General features: G+C 44.1%; 4 gene segments (V, D, J or C); all 4 read right to left on the bottom strand.

Annotated features, from left to right (window-relative positions):
• Positions 1-1,045: 1,045 nt before the first annotated feature.
• Positions 1,046-1,616, bottom strand: LOC132211456 (T cell receptor beta variable 27-like). The segment is given in 2 exon segments: positions 1,046-1,390; positions 1,517-1,616. Coding segments are annotated over 2 exon segments (342 nt in total).
• Positions 1,617-4,044: 2,428 nt separating this feature from the next.
• LOC132211363 (T cell receptor beta variable 16-like) lies at positions 4,045-4,522 on the bottom strand. The segment is given in 2 exon segments: positions 4,045-4,367; positions 4,474-4,522. Coding segments are annotated over 2 exon segments (372 nt in total).
• A 1,344-nt stretch (positions 4,523-5,866) lies between these two features.
• LOC132211455 (T cell receptor beta variable 3-1-like) lies at positions 5,867-6,433 on the bottom strand. The segment is given in 2 exon segments: positions 5,867-6,236; positions 6,359-6,433. Coding segments are annotated over 2 exon segments (411 nt in total).
• A 6,302-nt stretch (positions 6,434-12,735) lies between these two features.
• LOC132211362 (T cell receptor beta variable 12-3-like) lies at positions 12,736-13,743 on the bottom strand. The segment is given in 3 exon segments: positions 12,736-12,744; positions 13,105-13,484; positions 13,588-13,743. Coding segments are annotated over 3 exon segments (438 nt in total).
• Positions 13,744-16,096: the final 2,353 nt, after the last annotated feature.

Below are 16,096 nucleotides of genomic sequence, written 5' to 3'. Positions count from 1 at the left end.
TACAAGCACCCAGCAGAGGAACTAACCAAACTACTCAGGAATTCAAGGACATTTTCCTGGAGGAAATGACTTCTCAATTCATATGCAGAAGAATTGTTATTAGTAGATATCTAGGTAAATAGGAAGAGGAAGGTGCTCCAGGTAAGATGAACACTATAGGTAATGAGTCAGGAGTGAGTCAGCATAGGACATACTTGGTCACATGAGAGAGGTGGAATACATCTGGTAGAAAGGAAGGCAGTTGCGGTAACTGTAGAAAGAGGAAGTTCACGTTAGGATGGTAGGCAGGTATGCAAACACCACATCATTAGAAGGAGCTGAGAGGCTTGTGAAGTAACTTAAGCATAAGACTTTAGCTGGCAAATGGGTTTTAAGCTCAAGAGAGAGAGTAGTTTGTGGGTTGGACCAGGTAGCAAATTAGAAAGGAGGGTGACTATTTGAAATGTGGTTAAGGAATCCAGGTGAGAGATGAGGTTTGCTGGACCATGATGTTATCAGCGAGGTTAGAAAAAATAGCAAAATTTGCAAAGAATTTAATACTTGGAAATGTGGAAGGTGTGGCCACGGATTAGGTGTGGAAGGAGAGGGCATCTCTGGCTCAGGCATTTTGGTGGATGGCAAGACACTTTGCTGAGATGTCAGATTTAGCAAAAGACTCACAACGTGCTATTTCCCTGGTGAGAAAACATCCAGGAATAGGATCTATGGTATGGGACAACATTTTGTCAAGTGATTGTATTGGTATGGACTGTTCTTTGGGCAACACTGAAGGTCAGTAAGGAGAAAGGATGTCAGAGTGTATAAGATTCCTTGTCTAGGAAAGGAATCCCTTACCCCAGCTCTAGCCCTAGCACAGTTAGCTTGTCCTGCCTGACCTTTGACAAGCTCATTGGTACAACAAGTGAGAGCAGGACACACTGGAGAGGGTCTGCATCACTCAGAGCCCCAGAAGCTGGGGACTTGGGTGGGACTTCTATGGGCACTGATGGTGGGGGAAGGTTTCCCTCCCAGTTGGGTGGGGCCTCCCGAGGGAGGATCCTCCTTGCTCTGTGGCTGCCTTTTTTGTGTGGAGAGGAACTGGCCATGCAGTGCTGTGGTTAGCTGCTGGCACAGAGATACAGAGAGGTCTGGCTGATGTTGGCTGACTCCAGGGTCAATGGGAAATTCCTCTTCTCTGTTCGAGACACCTTGTACCCATCAGAAACCTCTCCCTTTTCAAAATGATCAACATTAATTGAATAATAGATCAGCTTTAGACCCAGCCCTGGGTCTTGTCGATACCAGTACATCACATCATGGTTCATATTCTGAGAACAAGTCACTGTCAACTTCTTTTTGGTCTCTGTGATGAGGTGTTTTGGGGTCTGGGTCACTTCGGCTTCTGTGGGACCTGTGAGGAGAGGAGACAGAGCTACAGGTAGCCGAGGAGGGTGCCTGTGCTGCTGCCTCTAGGAAGGGACTCCAGCTAAGACCTGCAAGCTTTGGCCAAGGATTGCCCAGGTGTTCGGGGAATCACCTGCTCCTAGGAGACAAAGCATGACACAGCCCAGGAGCTGAGGGCCCATGGCAGCGTCACACTGGTGTCTGCCAGCTCTGGGCGCTCTGGTTCATTTCTAAAATGTCTCCATCTGGCCCTCATTTTCAGGAGAGAAGCCACTCCCCTTTTCTCAGAGCTTTGACATTTAACACAGGCAACCAATACAAGCCACCGTGGGAGGGCAAGCTTGTGGTCACTGTCATTGTCCCTGTTCTGCTTTGAGGCTGCTTGTTTCTAAGCATTTGACAATGTCTTTTATCTGTGTGCTTTTGTCAAGCTTGGCAAGTCCTTTCTGTATTGTGCAACTTTATAATGAAAATTGGTATAACATATTTGATATCACTTAGAAATGTGACTACAGGAGACTCATGCTATTATCAAAGCTATACTTTTATATGTAGAAATCCTCATTTCTATTCTGCAGAAAAAAATTCCAAGTGTATTTCCATCTTTGTGTGTCCACTGGTATATATATATATATATATATATATATATATATATATATATATATATATATATATATATATAGCAATTACCTTTAAAAAGAGTCTCATGTGTAGAAACAGAGAAATCCACACCATAGATTAATTTATTGGTCTGTATCCTGTTCAAAATCCTGGACACACGGCTCTTTCCTCTTCAGCAGATTAGACTTGGTCATAAGTGCTAACAGCTGCTTTCCTCAGGTCGGAGTTTAGGGAATCTTTCTTCCTTTTCCTCTTCTTTCTCCTTCTCTTGAAGGGGCTGGTGAAAGGCAAAGTTGATGTCTGCTTTCTTCGGGAACCTCACATGTATGCAGCACACTCAGTTCCCCTGTATGCTCTTGGTACCGGCTTTGGTTCGCTCCCTTTTCCTCATGTGGCTTCATGTGGAAGGTCCCTGTGCCTGGATGCTGTGTTGCAGCCAGATTACTCTGGATCCAAGTCATGGGGACCCTGCTTGAGGCCGAGGGTGTCACAGCTTCTTTTCTGACTTCCTCCAGCAGCTGCACATATTGCTCCCTTTTCTGGTCACTAAGTCCTTCCTACATTGAGGTGACTTTCCTGGTGTTGCCCAGAATATCTTCCCCCTTGAACAGCTTTGAGATTTCCTTGTACTTTGTTGGAATCAAAGTATTCTTGTTGGGGAGGAAGAAGACAGAGTAGGAGACTGTCCCATCCCTCCTAATTGCTTCCAACCACAGCTACAGCTTCCCAGAGACTTTCAGTATTTTGTCAAATCATCATCTTCAAGCAAGAACTGGGCCCTCATCCCAACTTGGGGGCTGCCCTCAAATCTCAGAGCTACATTCTTGCCCCCAACTGTTCCTTGTCCATGCCAGTGAGGGAAACAGCTGCTCTCAAGATATTAACTCTGCTCTAAGAAGGAGCATTATTTCTTTATATTGCTGTACCATTTCTTTCTGGAGAACACTCTGGCAAATGAGTTTGGTTTAGCCTCCATCCTGGGTGTTAGTGTTGTCCTGGCAAGTCCTCCTATCCCAGAATCAAATTTTAGCAGAGCTGCTTAGAACTCTGTATCTGCTCTATGTAATGGAATCACCTCCCTAAGTGGGGTTAACGCCAGAATGCCTCCTTGCTGGTGAATGCATTTTCCTCATTACAATTTGGATCACATCCCTGAGGGTTTTTCCTTTGTCTGCATCAACTTTCAATAGGTATTTTGTCACTGAGAACAGATTAGTCTGCCACTTCCCTCGGCTCCATAGACACTAATTAGTGACTTTGTAGAGTCTAAAATTGTCATACTTAAAACTGACATGTTTTTTGCATTACCCGGATTTAGCTCCTTAAAAAGAAATTCAACAGAGTCTCTACTTGGTCTGACATTATTCTAGAAACTGAGGATTTACTAGTAATTGCCACTCTAATTCCTTCTTTTTTCCTAGGTTCTCTGTGTCCAGCAAATGTATTAATCATCCTTCATTCCCCACTTGTGATGGGTACCCATTGGGTGTCCTGGCCCCTGGTTAGAGAATGCCTCTCTTTGAAACCCTTGATCCATAAGGTCAAAGTGGCAGGTCACACGCTGCCATGTTGTTCATAATAATCCACCCTCTTGGCTAAAAGTGAGTTTTCCAAGAGTGTGTTCTTCAGTAAACAGGATCTTTTTTGTTTTGTTTTGTTTTCTAGATTTCTAATCTAGCATGAAAGAAAGTCATGTTGGTCCTTCTCAATGTGGCTGAAGGGCTGACGTCTGAATCTATGATCTTCTACCCACTAGGAGATCTAAGAAAGGGAGAAGACTATTTATAACAAGGAAGAGTATGGGGCCAACAGGGTGGGATAGCAAGTGTGTTGTCAAATTAGCCTTGTGATGATTCTAGGACTTCCTTCCAGTTTGTTCTCGAGAAATTTCTATGTCCTCGTTTTGGTTCCATGAGATACACATTTAGCCTTGCAACAAATTCCCCTTTGGCATAAGCTGGCTCTAGTTAGCTTTTGTTATTTCCTTTCAACCTAGTATACCACCAGCTTCCTGAGCTGGGCCAAGCATGAGTTTGTGCACTAAGGTTCGCTAATATTTAACACTGTGTGTTCACTGCTGGCACACAGATACATGGCTGAGTCCTGAAGCTCTGTACCGTGGATCTCCAGGATACAGGCTGAGTTCTGGAGACACTCAGCTGAAAATCTCTCCTTGGGCATCTCTGCTTCAAGGACATTTTTGTACTGAAAGGAAACCAAGAACTTGAACTCTTTCTTCAGGATCTGTCGATACCAGAAAACATAATCGTGTCCCTTCTTGGGGACACAATACATTTTCACATTCTGTTCTTTCCCTTTGATCAGGTGTGCTGGAGTCTGGGTGACTTCTGCAACAATGGAGCCTGTGAAGAAAGCAGACAGAAATTGGAGACTTAGCCTGTGAGCAACTCTGATGACGTGGACGGAGGCTTAGAACAGGGAGCTGACAATTTCAGAACAGGGACTGACCTGCACCCAGGAGACAAAGGACCATGGAGCAGATGGCCGTGGTGTGCATGGCAGAATGAGGACACGAACAGAGTCGGGTGCCTGCCTCTTAGGCTTTCTTGTCCCCCGTAAGCAGCTACTCTGTGACGTGATCACTTCATAGAACCTAATAGTCTTTCTATGAAGATGTCTCCCACCCCCACTTACCCTAGCACCCACTCAGAGAGAGCAGGGAATCACTCTCAGAGAAGTGGGCCACTGTCCCTGCCCCTCACTCTGGAGCTGGTGTGTAGAGTTCTGTCTGTGGAGAGAGGCAGGCCACAGGCGTGCTTGACTTGGACTTAAGGACCTGCCAGGCCTTACTGACCTTTTCTTACAATTATACTGCAACCTATGTCCTCCTTTTCTTCCTTCATTGCTTTTTTTTCTTTTCTTTTTTTATTTTTAATTATGTTTTTATTGATTTCAGAGAAGAAGGGAGAAGGAGAGAGAGATAGAAACATCAGTGATGAGAGAGAATCATTGATCGGCTACGTCCTGCATGCCCCCTACTGGAGATCGAGCCCACAATAGGGGCCATGCCCTGACCAGGAATTGAATCATAACTTCCTGGTTCATAGGTCGGTACTCTATCACTGAGCCACACCAACCAGGCCTTGTTTTTTTTCCTCCCTTTCTCCTTCCCTCTCTCCTCATGAGGGTCAGATTTGCATCTTGGTCTGATGGTTCTCTCAGCCTCCTCAGCTTCCTTCCCATTTTCTCTCATAGGCATTTTCTAACTCAGGCTTGGCATCTAATTCTTGGAGGACCTTACTTAATGCATATAGAGCAAACTCTAGTAATTTTAATGTATCTGTAATTTTAATATATCTTACAAGGCCCCACATCTAGCTTTTGATATGAGTCCTATCTGTGCCACTTAAATAGTCATAGATTTACATCAGGCAAAATAGTTAGACATGTTATGAATAATGCATGCCCCAGGCAATACATGTCTCTCACTCTGGAGCAAGTTCTCAGCAGTTCTAATTCTCCTTACTTGATAAGAAACCTGTGAGATGGTCTGGACATGCCTATGAGGGCACATTCTTCTCCTTAGGGAGAGGATTCATGGGAGGGGTCTACTTCCTGCCTGGGCCTGCCCTTTAATATAGTGCTAAGTCCCCAACTTAGATTAAAAAACAACAATAACAATGTCACTATTTCTCTACTGAAGAGAACAGAATGGGTGATTAAAAGTGATTCTGGGAAAACACCACAAACTGAATGTCAGGTGAGGATAACCACCTTTCCACTCTTGGTTTAACTGTCAATGGTTTTTGTAGGTTTAGGCCCAACTTCCAACTGCAAAGGAGATAATGACAGCCATAAACCCACTTCCTATTGCTGTTGTGTGTGTGTGTGTGGCGGGGGTGGGGGTGTCTAGAGAGGGCTCTTGGATTTGGAAACAGGTTTATGAGCAGAGAGGAGGTAACGCTCTAGCTCTGTGTACTTGCTGCTGGCACAGAGATACACTGCGGAGTCCCCCAAGCCCGGTGAGCGGATATCCATAGAACAGAAGGAAGTATTAGGCCGGCTGGGTTGGAAGTTGTCTGAGGTGTCTGTTTCATTGTTAAAATTCTGATCATAGTAGTAGAACAGCAGCTTTGGGGCTCGGTTCAGCTTCTGTTGGTACCAGTACATGACATCATGATTTAGGTCCTGAGAGCAACTCAGGGTCACTGGTTTTCCCATCCTGGTAACCTGGTATCTTGGGTTCTGGGTGACTATGCCACTCATGTAACCTGCAGAAAAAGAAGAAATATTTAGAGACAAGAGGGAAACTCATGTTGCTGCCATAAAAGAAAGGTACAAAACTGAGGACATCATGGCTTTAATAAAAGCTGTGCTTCTGACCAGGACTCACCTACTCCAAGGAGACAAAGGGCCACACAGTGGAGAAGCCTGGGACCCATGGCAGGGCCAGAACAGGAATGGGGCATCTGTCTGTTCCACACTCTGATCTCTGGGTTGAGAGGTGGGAGCTCTGAGAGTCCGCGGTCTCTGATAGGTTGGTCTACCTGAGATGGCAGTGCTGATGTTGAAATCACCAAGGATGGGTCCCTTCTTGTGATATTATGCACAGCTTCCTACTTGTCAGGGGCCTGGGCTTGGCTGGGTCAGGTATGAAGCAAATGTGATGTTTTCTTATCTGTCCTGCTTCCAAAATCTGCCCCATGTTCATCCGTCTCCATCTCATTCCTCCTTACTTACATCCTAAAATCAGTTCAGAGGTTCCTCAACAAATGAATAGCTTTTGCTCCAGTCTAGCTGATAAACCTATTGAGATAATGTCTTTATTTTATTATCCACATCATTGATGAATGAAAGTTATCTGCCAACCAGCCCAACCTTAATATAGAAATCAAGTTCTGGAATTCCTCTATCTTTATTCACTTTTCAGAGCATATCAAGGAAATCCTCTACAACTTTTGGCTATGGTGACACCATAATGCCTCCTTGTGGCCAGTAGAAAAGTTTCTAGAACAGCCTTCCTGCATTGGCCAAAGGTCTGAGCAATCCGGTGAGAGGTGACATTGTTCTGCTCCTACTAGATCCATATACCTCAAACCAAGCACAACACCAGGGTACTGGCAAGCCTCACTAAAAATAACATGGCCCTATTGTGACAACTGGAATTGACCTCAAAAATGTTAGTTGACACATATTTACACATCATGCTAATCCATGTTTTTTGCCATTAAAAACTCAGACCATATGGAGAAAGGAAAATTAGTTTTAATCTATAGTGAGTGACCTGGCTATTCCACTCAAATCTGAGATTTTAAAAAAGTATTTGGAGGTAGATTTGTGCTGGACAAATGTAACCTAAACTTAACGCCATTGCCAGCACTATTAGGGAGCAGCCTAAAAATCAGCAATAAATGAGATTTGATTCACTATTTTTATTTCACTAGGGAGACATTTAAATTATGATAAGCAGGAATATGAGAATATGGCCACAGAGTCACAATTTCTTTCAGATCAGAACAGCGAGTTGGCAAGAATTACACCAGGGTAACACATATACACTTAAGAAACAGAAATGATAGTCTGAGGTCTGTGTGAGGAGCCCCAGACTTGCCTCAGATCACAAATGTATCACAAATATTCTTGTATTTCAAGAGTTAATTCTGGTTCTTCCTCTCCTCTCCTCTGCTCAGGGGACTACTTCTGCTGAGGGTGGGGAGAGGGTGCGATTTTGCACAGGAAGGGGGCCTGACCCTGAAGCACTGGGTTGAGGCTGCTGGCACAGAGGACTCCGCAGTCCTCTGGCCATGCAGGCTGGACCTTCAGGGTGGAAAATGTCCCTTTGGTCCACTCCGCTGAGAACCGACCGGCAGGCATCCCTGATTTGTCCTGTACATACTCTCGCAGGAAGGGGACCAGAAATGTCATTGCTTTCCCTATGGCATGTTGGTACCATAAGAGTCTCATGTCCAGAAATTGGGTAGCATCTCAGAGTCACAGCTTGTTCCTTCCCTATAACCCTGTGGCTGGGAAACTGAGTGACTCCAGCCGATGTGTGTCCTGTGGGAAAAGACAGGAACATAGAACACATGACAAGAGTGGACTGGGCAAAGGCAAAGTGGAGATATTCAAACGTGCAAGGACTTACTTGCTCCCAGGAGACAAAGGCACACTAAACTGAGAAGCCTGCACACCATGGCAGGATCCAAATAAAAGTAAGAACTTTTCCCGATGACAGAACTTGTAAGTATGAGCAAAAATGAGAGCAAATCTGTGTCCCCTTGGCGCCATAAGGTGTGTCCTGGCAATGACATCACCACACCAGCCAATGCCTATTGTCTCAGGAGCGCCCTCTAGGGAAGAAGAAGCATAGAAGGAAGAGCAAAGTTTCTCTGAACAAGTTTATCCTTTGAGGGTGATGAAAAACCAATGCCAATAAGTTGCCAACAACCTTGACCTGTTTCTACATTTAAATAGGTATCTTCTCATATGTTCACAAAAAAAGTTGACCAAAGTAAAGAATGCAACTTACTTTCCTGGTTCTGGTGACGGGTCAATAATTTTTATGCTTTTAGAACAAAATGTAAGGCCTTGAAATGTGTCTGAAACGTAACAGATGCCCTATACATGTTTTTGTTTAATTATGTGAATTAATTAAGGTGTACCTTGGATGCTATCTTGATGAACCAGGTGGCTTTCTAGGACAGGTGACGTGGTGTTCAGACAGCAGTGGCCAGTGATGGCTTGCATTGAACAGGCAGACTTCCAGTTAGATAAGGGATAGAAAGAATTCAAATATTTAGGAAGAGTTAAAACACATCCAAAGAAAAGTGTACCTGGATCTACCAAGTTTCTATTCTTCTAGTTATTTGCATGTGTGTTTTGGAAATGAAAAAAGTGAAATGTTACATGCAAGTTGAAATTACTGGTATTAAAAGTGAATGTCTAGGAATGTAAAATGGCACAGTCATGCTGGAAAATAATTGGGTAGTTTCCTTAAAAAATAAGGCTATATTTAATGACTTAGAATTGTCAGATCTCAGAGGGGAGGGAGGTGGAGAGGACTGAAAAAGATCAACCAAAAAAACATATATGCATATATGCATAGCCATGGATACAGACAATAATGTGACGAATGCCTGGGGTGCAGGGGTAGGAGGGGGCTGGGTAGAGGGAGGCAGAGGTGGGGGGGGGGAAGGAGATATCTGTAATACTGTCAACAATAAAAAAAATTACTTAGAACTGCTTGCACACTTAGTGCCAATGTTAATTTCCTGGTCTTAATATTTTAGTATTAGAGGCCCAATGCATGAAATCATGCAGGGGGTTGGGGGGGGTTGCTCCTCAGCCTGGCATGCACCCTCTCTTAATCTGGGACCCCTCACTCCTAACCATCCACCTGCTCACTCTTTACTGCTTGGCTCACAGCTCCTTAGTGCTGCTGTGGAGGCTCACCAGCCATGATCCAGGCTTCTGCCTGAGCAGCACTCCAGCTGTGGGAGCGCACTGCCCACAAGGGGGCAGCTCCTGCATTGAGTGTCTGCCCCCTGGTAGTCAATGTGCATCATAGCTATTGATCTGTCATTCTGGTTGTTCCACCATAATGGTCACTGGTCTTTTATTATGTAGATAATTATGGAGATGCAACCATTGGTGGAAACTGGATGAAGGGTATACTGGGTTCCTTTGTTTACTTAGCAACTTCCTATGAATCTGCAACTATTTTCAAATAATAAGTTTTTCAAAAAGAAGACCTCTGAAAATGTGGGGGGGGGGGGGGGAAGGTGTTTTGTTACAAATAGGAGCACAGTTATGGAAAAGTTACCATGAGAGGGGTTTAGAAGAAATTGGAAAGGTCTGAGCAGATCTGAGGATATAGCCATGGTACCATTTAACCATTCTGATAATGAAGGCAAAGGCACAACTACTAATCATGAACTGAGATAATCCAGCCTACATAATGGCCCTTTCACAGTTCTTGTCTTCCACAGGGAGAGGTAGAACAACAAACCCAGGCCCATGCTCTGACACAGTTGAGTCTGGAAAGACCGCTGAGGATGGCTGAGAAGGGGTGAGAAGGGGAAGCAGGAGGGTTTCTGCACTGGGAGGAGATGACTCTGCAGCACTGTGGCTAAGCTGCTGGCACAGAGGTACACAGCTGAGTCCCCGGCTTCTGTGGGCTGGATCTTCAGAGTGGAGAATGATCCATTAGGCATCTTAGCTGAGAATCGATCCTTGGACATCCCTGTCTCATCAATAGGAGCTTGATTACGGAAATAAGTTAGAAACTTCAGTCCCTGTAGTGAGGTCTGTCTGTACCAGTAAAGGCTGTCATGGCCAGAAATTGGTTTACAACTCAAGATTACTTCTTGTCCAATCTTTGTCACCTTGTGGCTGGGTGTCTGGGTGACTCCAGCATCTAAGAGCCCTGAGGAAGTGGACAGAGTTTGGGAACAAGATAAGGAACATAAAAGGAATCAGAAATGGGAATATTTTAAAAATGCAGAATACTTATTTCTGGGGACTCACCTACTCCCAGGAGACAAAGGGTGATACAGCTGAGGAGCCTGTCAGCCATGGCTGGGTGGGGCAGGCGGAGGCTTCCCCCAGAGAGGGCCCTTGTGGGCATGAACAGAGGGGAGAGTGGCTTGGCAGTGACATTGCGCTCTGTCACTACTCATAGGCCCTCCTCCCAAAGGTGAACATGAATTCTCTACAGAAGATCCACTGAAGAACTGTCCTGGATGTGGCCCCAGCACATGGGCCTTTTCTGGTGAGAAATGCCAGTTGTTTCTCTGGCCTTTATCACCCTATACTGTTCCTCTTTTGCACATTTCTTTTCATTATATCTGAGAATTTCCCTTTAAAAAAAAAGAATTCCTATGCCCTGAAAGAATTTTGGGGAGTAATAGTTTACAAGTTACCTTGGTAATAAGTGAGACAAATTTATATATAACACAAAGGTAGGCATCACCCCCTGTCCTCCTTCCAATGCCACTTTGTTGAATTACCAGTAGAAGAACTTGATCTGTAAATATTCATAGATTTGTCCTGGCTCATATGAATTTATAATAAAAAATGGCATATGTGTAAGACATATGTTTTGTTTTTATAAAAGAAGAAACATCCTCTATGCATTATCTTGTAATTTCTAAAATCTGACAAAATATATGAACAGTCCTACATATCAGTAGAGATGGATTCATCTCTGTTTGCCTTATTTCTTTATTCATATTAGTGTTTTTGCATAAGTGGGATCATATCATATTTTTTGAGCTTCATTATTTAATAATTGTTTGGTTACAAAGGTTCTGATATTGAATAAAAAGACACCACCAGACCACCAGGTTAGAGGAAATCGATTCTTTAAATGTAAGCAGAGTATCCAGCTTCTGTGGGCTGGATCTTCAGAGTGGAGAATGATCCATAAGAAACATAAATGGAATAAAAACTGGAAATATCCAAAAAGGCAGATGCTTTATTTCTAGGGACTTACCTACTAACATGAGGCCAAGGGTCACACAGCAGAGGAGCCAGGTAGCCTTTTGACCTATACACTTCCCTGTGCACACCTGGCGGCCCAATGGAATACTTGTCAATGAGTATCAGATCAGAGAATTCTGTCAGTGATATGGCTGTGTTGTGATCGTTGCAAAAATACTGTTGACTGAGGAACTTCCCTTTTCCCATCCATAGTGCCTTGAAGAAGCTGGATTTAACCAGGGTTGGCATTGTGGTCTTAAAACCTTGTACCTTGTTTAGACAATGTGAGAATTAAGAACATAGGGGTTTAACCTGGCTGGTGTGGCTGAGTCATTGAGCATAAACCTATGAACCGGGAGGTCACTGTTTGATTCCAGATCAGGGCACATGCCCAAATTGCGGGCTCAATCCTTAGTAGGGGGCATGCAGGAGGTAGCTGATCAATGATTCTCTCCCATCATTGATGTTCCTCTCCCTTCCTCTCTGAAATTTAAAAAAAGAACATAATAGCTTATAAGCTGTTGGGTAAGTGGGCTGAAGGTCAGTGACTAAAAGAATCACAGGAGGAATTGTGCTGAGCTAATGAGACGGGGGGAAAAGGAAAATAGAGTAGGATGATGGAATGTTTGAAATAGAAATTTTGAAAAATTTTATTTTATTTTTTAAATATTTTTGATTGACTTCAGAGAGGAAGGGAGAGAGAGAGAAAGATAGAAATGTCAATGATGAGAGAGAATCATTGATTGGTTGCCTCCTGCACACCCCCTACTTTGGATAGGGCCTGCAACCTGAGCCTGTGCCCTTGACCGGAATCATACCTGGGACCCTTCAGTCCACACGCCAATGCTCTATCCACTGAGCTAAACCAACTAGGGCTGGAAAGTTTTATTTGTTATTTATTCTGTGGCCTGGAATCATCAAAGTGCATCTGAAAAGGATTGGAGACATCAAAGATCATCAAAAGTGAGGAGGTCAAGAAACTGAGAAGCCAAACTCATGTATAAATTGTCTATGTCATGATGATGTCACCTATGATGGCAGGGTTAGTAGTGAGGAGAGGAAGTGATTGAGGAGACATCTGATGGTAAGGAAGTCAGTGCAGCAACAAAGGGTAATATTCTCATGCCATGTGTGTGAGGAGCTGAGTATTAAAGCAGGGGAGAGGAGAATGGTCTGGACACAGTAGGGAGGAGCCAGGGGGACAAAGAATGCACTAAAATCAGATGTATTATGTTCAATATAACTCATGGCATAAACACAGAGGACATTTTACTGTTTCCACCTTCAAGGTCAGGGCCCCTGAATGGCAAAAGGTGGAAGAATGACAAGTGGTATTAGCTATATGACAGAATTCTAGAAAACTTGTGGGAAATTCTGTTAACAGGGAGAAAAGAATGGAGGGCTGAGGGGCCATTATCGGGCGCTCCTACCATTCAGATGGGGAGACCAAGGCAGGAACACAGGAAAATCCACAGTGTGGGTAATAAAGATTTATCTTACAGGTGTGGTGAGTTTTGAGCCTCCTTATAGTACATTTCCTACGTTATTTCCTATGTAGTGATTTTTAAAATATATATTGATACCTTGTTATTTCGTCTATTGCCATGCCCCACAACCATATATTTCTCTTGGTGAGAGAGTTGCAGGGAAGACTTTTACACTCTGAACGACTGAAGGCTGGGGTGAGAAAGGGAACCAGAAGGGTTTCTGCACAGGAAGGGCATGACTCTGCAGTGCTGTGGCTAAGCTGCTGGCACAGAGGTACACGGCTGAGTCCCCGGGTTCTGTGGGCTGGATCTTCAAAGTGGAGAATGATCCATTAGGCATCTTAGCTGAGTATCGGTCCTTGGGCATCCCGCTGTTGTCTATTGGAGCTCTATTACTGAAATAAATCAGGAACTTCAGTTCCTGCAGTGAAGTCTGTCTGTACCAGTAAAGGTCATTGTGGCCTGAAATTGGCTCACAGTTCAGTGTTACTGCTTGTCCCATCTTTGTCACCTTGTGTCTGGGTGCCTGGGCAACTCCAGCATCTGCATGCTCTGTGGAAGTGGTGGACAGAGTTTGGGAACAGGATAAGAAACATAAATGGAATAAAAACTGGAAATATCCAAAAAGGCAGATGCTTTATTTCTAGGGACTTACCTACTAACATGAGGCCAAGGGTCACACAGCAGAGGAGCCAGGTGGCCATGGCAGGGGGGGATAGCAGGAGGCTTCACCCAGATGATTACTTATGGACACCAACAGAGGGGCAGGGGTTCTAGTTCCTCTGGTCTCCACCAGGTGGAGAGTGGCTTGTCAGTGACAATGCTCTCTGTCACTGCTCATAGGACCTCCTCCAGAAGTGAACAGTAGTTCTCCTCAGAAGACTGATTGGGATAGGGCATATCTATTCTGGGATGTGATTGGCTCATTCAAAGACTCCAAAACATTCATCAATTGTCACCTCTCACACCCTGTGCTTCTACAATTCTTTCTTCTCTGCTATATCACATGCCTACTGTCTACTCGACATTTCCCTGTGTGGGGGCCATCAACACTGCAGATTCTGGACACCAATAAAGTACTTTCTAAATCTCAAGTCCTTCATACTCCTCTGAAGGCAATCCCTATCTTCCAGACACACAAGTCTAAATAATTTTTTACTGAATTGGGGCTTTTATCCAAATTCATTCTGGGAGGATTTTGATTGGCCACCATGCTCATAATGAAGGGACACAAGCAGTTGCCCTGGGCAGAGGGAATTGGATTTAACCAGGGTTGACATTAAGGTCTTAAACCCTGAAACTGGTTTAGACAATGTGAGAGAAGAACACAGGAGTTTAAAAGCAGTTGGGTATGTGGACTAAGGATCAGTGGCTAGAATAATCAGAGGAGGAAGGGTGCTGCATTCCTCAGATAAAATGAAAGGAAGAATAAGTAGGAGCATGAGATGATTGAAATAGAAATTTTGGAGGGAGCTTATTTGTTATTTATTTCATGGTCTGGAATCATGGAAATGCATCAGGAAAACACTGGATGTAGAAAATTACTGAAAGTGAGGAGGTCAAGAAGCTGAGAAACCCAACATGTATAAATTGCCCATGTGACGAAGAAGTCACCGATAATGGCAGGATTGGTAGTGAGGAGAAGTGAATGAGGAGAGGCCTGATGGTAAAGAAGTAAGTGTAAGAACAAAGGGTAATATTCTAATGCTGTGTGTGTGTGTGTGTGTGTGTGTGTGTGTGTGTGAAGAGCTGGGTATTAAGGCAGGAGGAAGATAATGGTCTGTAAACTATAGGGTGGACCCTGGAGGGCAAAAAGTGCACTGATATCAGACATCAAAGAAGATTATCTCTTGGTGTAAACACAGTACAATTTTATTCTTTACTATTTCCACCTTTAAGATCAGGGCCCCTGAATAGCAAAACATAAGTCAATGACTGTGTTCGTTGACTATATGACAGATCTCTAGAAACCTTGTCGGGGGAAGTCTGTTAATAGCTTAGAGTGAGAAGAGAATGGAGGGCTGAGGAGCCATTACACAGAACTTCTACCATTCAGATGGAGGAATGCAGGAAATGCAGGAAAATCCACAACTGTTGAGTAAGATTCCCTCCACGTTCTGTGTGGAGTAGGGTTCGGTATCTGAAAGAGGAGCCGCACAACAAATGAGAGAAAAAGACACGAGATGATTTTGCAATATTGGGGGACCAGGCGGGCAAGTCCTGAAGGACTTCCACTGATGCTCAGGCTGCTCCAACCTTTTATTTGGTCTAGGGTAGCCCTAGGGTAAGGAGGTTTGTTTAGGGTGGCCCTAAGGTAAGGAGGTTTGTTTGGGGTAGCCCTAGGGTAAGGAGGTTTCAATGACACACAGATCAGCAAACAAATTCCAGGAATAGACAAAGTATCTGATTAGCTCATCAATAGATTTCTGGGAGTAGGCAGAGTATCTGATTAAAAATAATCAACAAGAATCTACATAAGTATCTAAGGAATTAAGGGAACTAAGGTGGGGATGCTTCAACTATTATTACCTAAATTAACTGAGTGGTTCCTAGATTAACTGGGTGGTGCACAGCCCTGACCTTTGCTAGGACTTTCAAGCCCTGACCTTTACTAGGACTTTCAAGGGCTACTAGCTTTTGGGGGGTCTCTGTCTAAACTCAGCTAGTGAAGACAGTAAATGGTTTCCGGCACACAACATGGGTAATTAAGGTATATCTTACCTGTGTGATGAGTTGTGAGCCCACAGATAATTTGTGAGCAACGTTGAAGCCCATTTCCTACATTTTTTCCTACTCAGGGTTTTCTAGGTGGATACATTATTACTTCTGTTCTTGACATCCCCAAACACATGCATTCTCTTGATCAGGGAGGAGCACAGAAGATTTTTACTCTGAACACCTGGAGGCTGTACTGAGAAGGGGAAGCAGGAAGGTTTCTGCACAGGGAGGGCATGACTCTGAAGCATTGTGGCCAAGCTGCTGGCACAGAGGTACACGCCCGAGTCCCCGGGTTCTGTGGACTGGATTTTTAGAGTGAAGAATGATTCTTTGGGCATCTGAGCTAAAAATCGGTCATTGGGCATCCCTTTCTTGTCAAGAAAGATTGATTGCCAAAGTAAATCAGCATCTGAGGTCCCTGCAGCAAGGTCTGTCTGTACCAGTAA

The sequence above is a fragment of the Myotis daubentonii genome, chromosome 10 (genome assembly GCF_963259705.1).
Source record: "Myotis daubentonii chromosome 10, mMyoDau2.1, whole genome shotgun sequence".
Classification (NCBI taxonomy): Eukaryota; Metazoa; Chordata; class Mammalia; order Chiroptera; family Vespertilionidae; genus Myotis; species Myotis daubentonii.
This window is presented reverse-complemented; position numbering and strand designations above follow the sequence as displayed.